General features: G+C 37.0%; 1 protein-coding gene across 10 annotated transcripts in view; it reads left to right on the top strand.

Moving 5' to 3' along the window:
- The window catches only part of pdm3 (pou domain motif 3), a 1,342,109-nt gene that overhangs the window by 1,305,457 nt on the left and 23,794 nt on the right, over positions 1-12,858 (top strand). For 8 of the 10 annotated variants that reach the window (XM_070091164.1, XM_053783632.2, XM_053783635.2 and 5 more), the window contains 2 exons: positions 8,611-8,856; positions 10,116-10,214. In XM_070091164.1, coding sequence (XP_069947265.1) covers positions 8,611-8,856; positions 10,116-10,214 — 345 coding nt within the window. The remainder of the gene's footprint in view (positions 1-8,610; positions 8,857-10,115; positions 10,215-12,858) is intronic. The other 2 variants (XM_070091167.1, XM_070091166.1) reach the window with 1 other exon arrangement.

The raw sequence follows: 12,858 nt of genomic DNA, 5'->3' as shown, positions 1-12,858 counted from the left end.
CAAGTGTAAATTTTAGAAATCTGGACAAGAATGTATTCTAATCATTGTATATATTGTAGGTATGGCGAGTATTGGAGTACGCGGTGAAAACATGGAACCCTCTCATTGTTAAACTTATGATATTAATAATAATTTTAGAAAATATTTATAGATAATACAATAAGTGGGTTTTCATGTAACTTACATGTTAAAGCCTCTAGCTATGTGCAGCATTTCCTGTATCCAGAAGAACTGAATCTTCCCTCTACCTCCCTGAATCAAACTTGATTCCTTCGATGTATGAAGCTAGCGGCTTACCACTCCTTCATAAGTATAGTAACATGCAAAGGATTTCCGGGTGATTCCCAAGAGCTTGATGTCAACCCTGGAAGAGACGCAAGCTTAACGGACCGAGCACTACTCAATAGTCACCATGTGTCATCAATTATACTCTGTCCTACCAATCGCTCATTACAATATTAAATATGCCGTGTGTATGCCGGCCTCGTAGTATTACGCTTTGCGTGAGAAGGGGGTCAAAATTTCTAATATAATTTCACAATCAAGTACAAATGAACTCGTTACTCTTAATTCATTTGTTAAACTTGTTTTTTTTCTGAAGTCTTCTGGTGCATTAGACAATGTGTTGATGTGGATTAAAAGGTCATTAATCTTTGCTTCTCTGTCACCACAGTGAATTGAAGAATATTTATATTAAATTCTGTGGCTGTCTTTTCTGGAAATCGGTTCACTCGTTATTAGATGAAGCAGCGTGTTGAATTTAATTACGACAAAGCTCTACACAAAGTGGACTGTTGTCTCAGTAAAACCTTTTTCCTGTAACTTGTGTCTTTGCCTTCTTATTCGTTACTGACATAACTAGCTCTTAACTCATAGCTTATACTCAACATCTATTTTACATTCCTCTTTTTTTATAATTAAAAATCTTGTTTGTAACGGATTTACAGTTAACTTCAACATTACACATAACACTGAGTTTACACTCAGCTTCTTCGAATCGACTTGAATTAGATTTTGAAACAGAATTTGATATTGGCCATGCAAGATGTTTAATTCAGCGAAACACTGACAAAAAAAAGAAGAGCGACATTTTTGGTGGCCATAAATTCAAGCGAGATCTGCATAAACGGCTGTATACAACAATGGTCAAGTATACATCTGTGACATACCTCTGACCGGTTTCGGTGGTTGTTCTATACTCTCAGTTCTGCCTGAAGCCAGATTTCCTACCCTATTGGCCGCGTGGACAACTAGCCTGTTGCTTCTAGCGGAAAGTAAGCGCACATAATCATCCCAATCTGATCAAGATCATGCATGCGTTAGTTTACCTGGAGAGAGTTCCGGGGGTCAACGCCCCCGCGGCCTGGTCTGTGACCAGGCCTCCTGATGGATCAGAGCCTGATCAACCAGGCTGTTACTGCTGGCTGCTGGTCTAGTTTCCTTGCCATTGTCGAACATTACAGTGTTTACAAGTATCTCCATTATTCAATCAACTATTAAAGCGATTTTTCCTCGTATAACCATACACACCGGACTGAAAAAAATAATATGTTCAGAAATATTTACTAGTTTGTTTAACCATAACAATGTTAAGGTTAGGTTACGTAAGGTTTGTCAGGTAACAAGACAAGTGTCTCCTGATGTGGGTCTTAGTCAAATGATGACCCGCAGCTGGAGTTTTTGGTCATCTGACCGAGGCCTTCCGCTGGCTTATCGGTCCACCCCTTTAAAAATTATAGTTATGATTATAACTATAATGTTAAGGACAAGAATATATTGAACGAGGAATGAGGGTTGATAGACAGAAAGAGGTTATATATGTAAATATTTATGATGCAACATTTGCACAGACAGATAGACAGTAGCGATCAGTGAAGAGGCGGGGCCAGGAGCTCGGACTCGACCCCCGCAACCTCAACTAGGTGAGTACAACTAGGTGAGTACATACACACACACACACACACACACACACACACACACACACACACACACACACACACACACACACACACACACACACACACACACACTGGTGTTTCATTAACGAGGATTTGACATCTTAAATTTTTGAGATGAAGATGTAAATAACGTCATTATCAGCGTTCTCATTTTCCTTACATTTTTCTTCCTTCTCCTCCCTCTCGTCATCCCTCTCGCTCTTCCTCCATCCCTTCCCTTCTTGTACCTTCCTCTCTTTCTACCCCTCCATTCATTCCTCCTCTATTTCTTCCTGACTCCTTCACCCTTCCTCCCATCATCTATTATCACCTACTACTCCCTCTTTCATATTTCTAGAGGTACCTCTCGTTTCTTTCCGTCTCTCCCTATATCTTCTTTCCTTATCTTCCCCTTTTCCCTTTCGTTCGTTAAACTCTCTATTTTCCTCTCATTCTCCCATTCTCTATTTTTCATCTTTGTGTCTGTTTCCCTAAATAATTTTCATTTCAAGGTTTTCCTTGTCTCTAACGTTCGTTTTACTATGATTTTTCCTACATTCTTCTCTCCTTGTGTTTATTCCCATTCCTCCTTCCTTCATTTCCATCGCTCCCTTCTACGTACAGCTTCTCTCTCTCTCTCTCTCTCTCTCTCTCTCTCTCTCTCTCTCTCTCTCTCTCTCTCTCTCTCTCTCTCTCTTCCTACTTCTCCCCCTTTCTACCTCTTTTTACTTTCGGCTTCTTCCTCTCCCTGCCCTTTTCACTTATTTTCTATTTTCAATGCACTTTTTCTCCCCCGTTCCTCCCTCTCTGTTGGTAATCTCCCTGGCTTCCCCTCTCCATCTCACCTCTACCTGGTTTTCTCTCTCTATCGTTCCTTTTCCTGATTTCCCCTATCCCTCTATTACCTCTACATTTCTTTCGCTTTCTCCTTTGGCACCTCTCCATCTTGTGCCCACTCTCTTTCTCTCTCTCCTTCACCCGCCCTTTCCTCGCTTGCTTCGCCCCCTTCCCCAGAAAACCTTGAGACTACCGCCAGGTAATGAGTTCACTAGACAAGACAGCAAGGATTAAAGAGTGTGTCGGGTGTCTGATTCTGAAGAAGGTTCTTAGCTAAGCAGTTTGACTTTTGTAGCCTCATCAGTGTAATTACGAGAGCAGAGTGAAAACAGTTGTCGTACTTTTCTAGCACTTCTTCTCTTCTCGTGTAACGAGGTCTCTCTCTCTCTCTCTCTCTCTCTCTCTCTCTCTCTCTCTCTCTCTCTCTCTCTCTCTCTCTCTCTCTCTCTCTCTCTCTCTCTCTCTCTCTCGATAATTCGCAGAGAAACATCTCTGAAGTCGACTGTAAGTCGGCTGTAACAATGTTTTGTGGTCGAATGCAACCCAGATTTGCTTGTTTATATATAACGAAAAAAAAAACTTGAGGTGTGCTTGGAAAACAATGTTATCTACAAACTAAAGAATGCTTATACGCCTGTTTGGTTTTGGTACAATTTTTCGTTATTCCTTACCTGATTTCCTTGTTAGAACTGTAGGTACGGATGGCTTGAAAACGTTCTCCGATACTGTCGTTTCTTTGATAGTATAAATTATGCTAATGATTAAAACACATGTACAACAGTTGGGCATCTTTACTGTTAAAACGTTTCGCCTATACAGTAGGCTTCTTCAGTCAAATACAGAGGTTGCTGGTGTAGTAGTGAGATAAAGATGATGTAATCAGTCCATCAACCTTGGAGAAAAAGTATTTGAGGTGGTCAGTCCCAGAGAAGAGTTCAGCTTCATCGTCAGGATCGATACGAAGCTGCAGCAGGAAAAGGGAATCTTTATCAGCACATACAGTATAGAACATCCAGAAAAAATGATTGATACACAACCATCGTGTTAATTTCTTCATATTCTTTCTTCAAAGTTTCCTAAGTTTTAAAACATAATCTACAAAATCATTTGTAACGAGTGATTCGACATATAAATTTAAAAGCTAACCATTGTTAAAATCCTTATCTTTAAATAAGTTCATGTAGCGACTTGGAAATGCTTATAGAAGTGAAGTAAACAGGTTTAGCTGTGCCTGGTATATAAAAAGAAAAGAAAATTTTTGCCACCAACAATGTGACATAAACAGAGATAGTAGTAACGTAAAAAACACTACGTATTTGTAGGTTTCAGTTGGTAGAGAATGATATTGATGGGATATATAACTAACTGAATAAGAAAAATTATCCGAGTTAGTTTTTCAGTCTGATCTTAATACAAGAAGTAATTTTCACCATACAAGTCCTTAATTGGTATTAGAAGCTCTGTAATATATTAACCTGCATTACAGAAAATACAGCAAATATGGTAAGTAAGAAGAGGAAAGAACAAAATGAATTTCCAATTTCTTGAAAAAGATACAGAAATAATTATGTACCAAAGGAAAAAAAATCAGTAGCACGCACCCAAGAGAAATAAAATCCCTTGTAATTAATATGAAGTTTAAAATAGGTAGAGCGATGGGTACCTGACAACGAGAATCGTGGAAAACAAATCTGTCTGGTAAACGATATTAAAATTTTGCTTTGTTTCAACACATGAGCAAACGTGATCACCAAATTAACTGGAGAATTCTACAAATACTTACTCCATTAAATAGTAATGATATATATATATATATATATATATATATATATATATATATATATATATATATATATATATATATATATATATATATATATATATATATATATACTATATGTATATATATATATGTTGTGCCGAATATGTAAAACTGGTCAATTAGCAAGAACTCGTTTAAAATTAAGTCCTTTCTAAAATTTTCTCTTATACGTTTAAAGATATATTTTTTTCATTAATGATTATGTAAAAATTTTTAATTTTGCATCAAAAGAATCTTAGAAAACTTACCTAACCTTATTATAACAAGAGCAATTTATTTTAGCCTAACCCAACTAAATATATTTTAAATAAGTTTACAATAATTTAGTACTAAACAAACACAATGAAATATACTTTTTTCGTTAGGTTCAGAATGATTTTGGCGAAATTATTGCATACACAAATTTTCGCTTGTCCTTTATGGCAAGATGAACGTTGCTATTTAAGCCAAGATCGCAAGTTCTGCCTATTCGGCACGACATATATATATATATATATATATATATATATATATATATATATATATATATATATATATATATATATATATATATATATATCGCAGACAGGCGATCTTAACTATGCAAGACAATCCACGGCGGGTGGAAATCTTCAGCTCAAGTATTTTCATACTTCTCAGTGCACCATCAGCAGTTATGAAATGTTACAAGGCAGCAACTGAGAGAGACTGCGGCTGGTGACAGACCCGCACTGCGCTACTCATCACTTCAGATGCTGCCTTGCAACACTACATAGCTCTTGATGACGCACTGAGAAGTGTGAAAGTACTTGAGCTAAAGATTTCCACCCCCCGTGGCTTGTCTTGCATATATATATATATATATATATAATATATATATATATATATATATATATATATATATATAAATATATATATATATATATATATATATATATATATATATATATATATATATATATATATATATATATATATATATATATATAAACACTGCGACTAGCCGGGGGATCGAACCCGTGATGTTTTAGACCATCTCATGGTGAACGAATATTCACGATGCTCTAACCCACTAGCCCATGCAGTCCTACGAAGATTACGCACCTAGCAGAGCTAGGTGTTGTACCGTGATCCCAGGACATACGATGGTGTGGGTGCCTTAGTGGATGTTACCAGCATGCTTATGACAAAACCAATTGAATGAATGATGATAAAAAAAAATTTTATGGTCACGCTTGTTGAGTGGAAAATGGTAGGTGTGTTATAATAAGATTTTTCCTACTTGCCTTTTGAATATTTTTCTTCTTTTGCTACCTCATTATTTTTCTTGAAAGGAACGAACATGTGTACATGTGTGTGTGTGTGTGTATGTGTGTGTGTGTGTGTGTGTGTGTGCGTGTGTGTGTGCGTGTGTGTGTGCGTGTGTGTGTGTGTGTGTGTGTGTGTGCGTGTGTGTAAGATATGTAAGCACATACTCATACGTAAACATAATTAGGTGAGTGTTTGTGGGTGTCCAGGTGTGGACAAGAGATAAAAGCAGTCTGCGAAGGTCTGTATCCTTGACCCTATGTGTACGCGCCATCCCCTTTCCCAAGACCAGAGGAAAATTATGCGGATTGGCGAGGCCAGAATGCAGGATTTTGCAGCACAGGGACTGAACTCATTATGGTGTCTCGTTACCAAGTTAATTTGTTCGTAAGCATGATTTAATTAAACTCTACCTCAGGTTTGCTATGATGCTCGCTATTTTCTCGCGTTTTTTTTTTCCTTCTCGTAGAGAGGTAGGTAGGTGTGCGTGTGTGTGTGTTTGGCAAAAGGGAGTGGGAGGCTTCCTAATTATCCACGTCGACCACGGTAGCAACAGACTTCTCCCTCCCTCTCCTGCAAGCAAGAAATGATAAATAGGGAAATCAAGGTTAAAAACGGGGGGTAGTTCATATTTTCCTCTTCGAAACATTCAGTTTTTTGGATTTCAATAAATGAGATACTATATGACGACCCGAAAATCGTGCGCGATGATTATGATTATTTTTTTGTCATCTTCATCTTCACAAACCAATTATTAAATATAATAATTGGTACTACTACTACTACTACTACTAAATAATAATAATAATAATAATAATAATAATAATAATAATAATAATAATAATAAGAATAATAAGAAGAAGAATTGTAAATACTACTACTACTACTATTAATAATAATTATGTTGACTGCCTACAACAGGCAGGCTGTATCGTAGTCACGTCAAAATTATTACTAACTGTGTTGCATTAGGAAACCTCATGCCTTGCTCTGTGATTTTCAAACAAACACACACACACACACACACACACACACACACACACACACACACACACACACACACACACATACACACACATACACACACACATACACACAGGTTACGCTCATTAGTGACCATCATCTGTTCTCACTGCTGATTATTGCCTCTGATACTCGTATCACCACAGAATCTACGTCTTCGACTCCAGCTTGCGTCCCTTGTTCTCTTATCGTTATCTATACTAATTATTAAAGGCAAACGGACCCAACTGGAGACAACAGAGCTGAAGATATATTGAGCTCTCTGTATTTCGTGTTCCAACTGGCTCTCTTCAGCAGACGGAAATTGTAGGGCTAGAAATATACAACTTTCCTCTTCACTTTTATCGTATTCCCTTGGGTTCGCATCTTATTCCATTTTCGTAATAAATTAAATACACTAAACACGGATGTTTTCCCTTGCCTCTCACCAGTACTTTAAGCGGTGAACCCAGAAAATAACAATGACGAAGGGACACCAACATAAACTCCACTGGTGATAGGACTGAGACACATATGCATATTCAAGATATTTACTGAATGAGACGTTTCGCCACTGGTGGCATTTGCAATCCTTATACAGATACAGTATTAGGGTTGTGTCTGTCATTATTACTTAAAATGCCGCCATTGGGGAAACGTTTTCTTCAACTTGTATCTTGATTTTGCATGTATCCTATTTACCCGTTCTCTTGTTATTAACATACCACCACTTGTACACATGGTTGGTTATTGTGGCTAACACAAGAACACCTACAGTAGAGAGCTTTATTAAGACAAAGTGTCGATCAAGAAGAGTTTTATCAAGTCAAGATAAAACTGTCTTTGACTGAAATATTATCTTAAGCTTTGTTGTTGGGTAGCCCATATATATCATTACCCAAGTATCACAAGTATCAGCTTTCTCCTAGAGTTTTTTAAGTTATCAAATACTATTGATAAAATAAAAGTCAATACTAGCGGATTCTTATTGATCAACCATATAATAATAATAATAATAATAATAATAATAATAATAATAATAATAGAGGTTGAGAAACGACTGAGAGGCAGTAAAATCAATTTTGATAAGCATAAGCATTAGTAGTAATAATAATAATAATAATAATAATAATAATAATAATAAAGTTTCGAATATTTCTTGTATGTGTATCACTCTAAATCTTACTTTCCCCTTTATTCATTACGTCAGACGTCGATTCACACCGATGTTCAGCATCCAACATTTAAGCTGGATGAAGTTTCAATCTTCGTTTGGTTCCTTAAACAGTTTGACTTGTTATCTTCTGTTTAATATATTTTTGGAGTGGAGCTGAAAATTATGTAGTGAAGCGATGCTGTTGAGTTGTTTTTGCTGTTTAATGTGAGAACGAGAGAGAGAGAGAGGAAAGTACGTAGGTTTAGGGAAAAAGAAGAGAGGGGGGATGGAGAAGAAAGAGAAGGGAAATACTTCTAGGGAGAGAAAGCGAATAGGAGTGAAAAAACAAGACACACTTGAAAATATATTGTATCCTTAATTTAAAAGAGTTGTCTCTGAATTGTAACACACACACACACACACACACACACACACACACACACACACACACACACACACACACACACACTTAATTGGAAAAAAAATGTCTAGGTGCCTCAATAATAATAATAATAATAATAATAATAATAATAATAATAACAATAATAATCAGTATTGGTTTTTCCCAGGTTCTACTAACTCCTCACCGCTGCCGCCTTCCTCTTCCTCAAACTCCTCCTCCTCCTCTTCCTCTTCTTCCACCGCGGCAGCCCCTCACCCCCTCCTGGGTCTCGCTGGCCTCCCTCCCTCCCTTTTTCACGCCCACCACGCCCACAACAACAACAACAACAACAACAGTAACAACAACAATAACAACAACATGAGCGGGGACAACAAGCCTAAACTACCGTTGCCCCTGTCTTCTCCTGTCACAGGTGAGTCCCTGTCTCCTCCTGTCTACTCCAATATATTTGTCTTCAGTTTTGTCAAATATCTCTCTACCGTATATGTAGACTATATTTTTAGACTGTATGTTTCGATTGAATTTGTCGCTGTATGTATGGACTCTACCTGTCGGTTGTATGTATCAGCTGTACTTTTCAGCTGTGTCTATTGAATGTATCGGTCGAGAGTATTTGTTCCCTAAACAGGACGACTGTATTAGTTGTCAGTATATGTCGATTGTCTTTGTTTGCTGTGCTGTGTATTTGTGCCTTGAAATGTACAATATGAGTGGTGGCTTTTCCTTACGCGAGAAGAACCCATTTTCCCGTAAATCTTCAGGTTGTTCAAACTTTCGTATTTATTATAATGTAATGGACAAAGAGACAACGGGTATAAAGGTGTCTCCTAATTGCAAATATTTTATTCACAGGCTAAAAGAAGTAAATCAGTAAATTAGGCGCCCTGATAATGACGTTCAAATGGATTTTAATAATCCACAAGTAATTTCGGATTTGCTTTAAATTAAACGGTACAGTGGCAGTAATACCTTTAAACTTAGTCACCTCTCAGCTTGATGCAAATGATGTACATCTCTCCTGGTCCTTTCAGTGGGAGGGGGATAAATTATTTCTGATGAAGGGCTCCTATTCTAAGGAACTGATCAAATCAGACTGCCTCCTATTCCTCAAGCGTCGTGTGATCCCCTACGGTTTGGCGTTTCCCCGTTAATAATAAGTTATCAGCTGGTAGGGCGTGTCACGTGTCCTTTGGATTTTACCGGCTGTTTGCCTCAGTGGAAAACTTTTAGCAAAATAAATTTACTAATAAAATCTACAGTGTAATATATTACTGGGAATTTACAGCTCTTGATATGCATTAAGATGAGCGTTGTGGATTAGGCTTTGCGTTGTTGTATCTTTGTTAGATAACTTAGTTAAATACAAAGGAGCCCTGCCGACAGTAATGTAAAAAAGACAGAGGTACGGTGCAATAAAACGTTGCTGTCATTTATTAATTGATAGATTAATTAATTAATTACTTGACAGATAATGTTACAAAAAGTATAATCAATTTTACAGAGAATTCCAATCGTCCCACATCGTTCTTGAACTTAACGTGAACAAGTTCTGCACTGGTGTAGAACCTGCTGTGTAAGTTGCACATAACTGATGATTATTGTATGATATTTGCCTTTGTACTCAACTGTGTTTTCTTTTTCTCTTTACCTCTCCGCTGCCGCCGCTATCAGACCCTGTGGGCGGCCTGGCTAGCAGACTGGGCGGTCACTATCCAGCACCGCCCCCGCCGCCCACTGCCAGATACTCGCCCGACTTCCTCGACAACCACAGTGAGTATTACACGCCTATTTTTTGCTCATTTGCCCCTATTACCACAAATCACCGGTGAGTATAACATTTCTGACTCATTGCTACCCCTACTTCCTTGCATCCACGGTGAGTATAACACCTCTCCTTACAGCCACCGCTTGACGCATAACTTCTCGACCTCGATATTACAAAGAACATTGCACTCTTCACAGTGGGAGAAATTAGAGCTATCCTAAACATTTCTCGTATCAAACCTGGTTGCCCCCAATTTCCCAAGCGCAGTATGACCTTCATGGGGTTGGCATTCCCTCATGAATATATTGTACACTTGTTACTGACTCAGGCACCCATTGTTCTGACATACTACTGCCTCTAATTCCACAAAATTACTGCCTCTACTTTCTCAGCATTACTGACTCTACTTCCTCAATATTGAAATAAATATTTCAACCCCGGTTGAGACTTGTTATTCCCCCGACTTCCCCCACTTCCTCTCGCTCAGAGAGAGTATTCCACCTGTCGTTTTGATTTAATATTTTATTAAAAATATACACACTTATTACGCTATTTATGATTATGCGAACAAATTTGTACTCGCATATTATCAGCTTTAATTTTTAATGGATTCAAAATAACTGGGCACAAAGATATTAACCAGTTATAGCAATAATACAAACAGTCTAAATCCAAAGAGAAAAGGGTGATAACCATTGGCCAGGGCCCGACTTTGACCTTCTGAGTCCCTAAGCATTGTCAGGTTTTAGAGGTCCAATAAAATCGAGAGTCGAAGTAAAAGTAAAATAGGGAGGGAGAAAAACTGAGGCTTCTCGTATCGTGAGGCTCTAAACTGTTGTTCAGATAGTTAATGTATAAATCCGGCCTTGGAAGTGAGTGGGAGATGAATCGTATTTGAATTTACACGATAAGGAGGCTTGTTTTTTCAGTGAAATATATCTTGGAAGACAGATGTTAATATACCAAGTTTGTTGCGTATTTCCTTTATTTAATTTTATTGCTTAGGGTCCCTTTAAGGGGTATCTTAATGCCAGTGAAGGGCTCTTGATCCAAAGAATTATACCCTTCCCCACCTCGAATTGAACCTGATTGCCTTTCTCATTCCCCCAGCTCTATATGACCCCTACGGCTTAAAAGTGAAAACTAAACGTCATGAAAACGTTGACAACTCCCTGTCTTTGCTGCCTTGCAAGCAGTGTTTTGAAAAAACTATATGTGCGAGAAACAGAAAAATGTTTGAACAAGTGTGGGAATAAACTCAATGCAAAGTTAGAATGGGGATATTAAGCAGAGGTGCGCTCTGTCATGTACGTGATTGTGACAACAATGTAGTTCTAGATAATTGTAAATTGTTGTTCAGATCTGACAGTTATATATAAGACACATATTACTGAATCTAACTTATTGCATCAAGTACAACATTAACACATCTGAAGGAGAATTTGATTTCAACAAATCATTAATTATCTTGCCAAAAGGCAGAACACCTGCGTTGTTACAAAGGAAACCCGTGTTTCTTAAATTCTCCAGGGTCAAATCATTTGAGATCAGGTATTAGCCATTCTTCGTCATATTGAAGGACAGGTGGTAGCCATTGTTTATCATATCACAGGAGGTCAGGTAATATCTCTGATACGGTCAGATTTATTGGTTCCTTGTCTTTGTTTCATAGTAGCTTTATATATATATATATATATATATATATATATATATATATATATATATATATATATATATATATATATATATATATATATGCAAAACAACCACTCTGAAAGAATAGAGAAATTCCAAGCGCTTTCGTGGCTACTCACATTATCAAGGAACTATGAAAGTAAAGCATCCAAGGAAGCTATATAAGGGGTCTGGCCAGTACCTCACTATCAGATCCCACAACGGTTAAACACGTGACGCGCGCCGACCCAACTTGGATAGGTCCTTTGCACAACTCACCCACAAACTATTCTACCCAAGAAAATTTAAAAAATTATTTGTCCAGTGTATTATTAAATTCTTCCCAAATTCTATTAATTATAAATGGATCTAATTTATATAAACCAAAGGAAATATTCATATTATTGTCAAAACTGCTTTTTATGAAACAAGATTCAATTATATTCCTGTCGACCATGGACTTGCTTGATACTACTTTCTCAACTTTTTGAAAATCAATTGGATGGTTAAAATCTCTTACATGAATAAATAGAGCATTGGAATCTTGTCCAGTTCTAATGCTATATTTATGTTGTTTTAATCTTAGTTCGAGATTTTTACCAGTTTGACCGTAATAAACTTTATCGCAAATTTTACAAGGAATCTTATAGACATATCCATCAGCATTTTGGGGGGAATTCTTTATCAAAGTTTTTTTACTGTATCAAGATTTTTTAATACAACTTTAATATTAAAAGTCTTAAGAAGAGAAGGCATATCAACCAAGTTTTCATGGTAAGGGAGAACCAACATATTTTTAGTTGAATAAGGCTGGTTGTCCCTTTTTGGATTGTAAAAAGTGTTTCTAGCAACTTTAAAAGATTTATCAATTACATTTCTTGGGTATTTTAAATCATTACCTATTTCATAAATTTTGGATATTTCCTCATCTATGAACTCAGGACTACAAATTCGTAAAGCTCTCAAAAACATTGA

Source organism: Cherax quadricarinatus, chromosome 34, assembly GCF_038502225.1.
Source record: "Cherax quadricarinatus isolate ZL_2023a chromosome 34, ASM3850222v1, whole genome shotgun sequence".
Classification (NCBI taxonomy): Eukaryota; Metazoa; Arthropoda; class Malacostraca; order Decapoda; family Parastacidae; genus Cherax; species Cherax quadricarinatus.
This window is presented reverse-complemented; position numbering and strand designations above follow the sequence as displayed.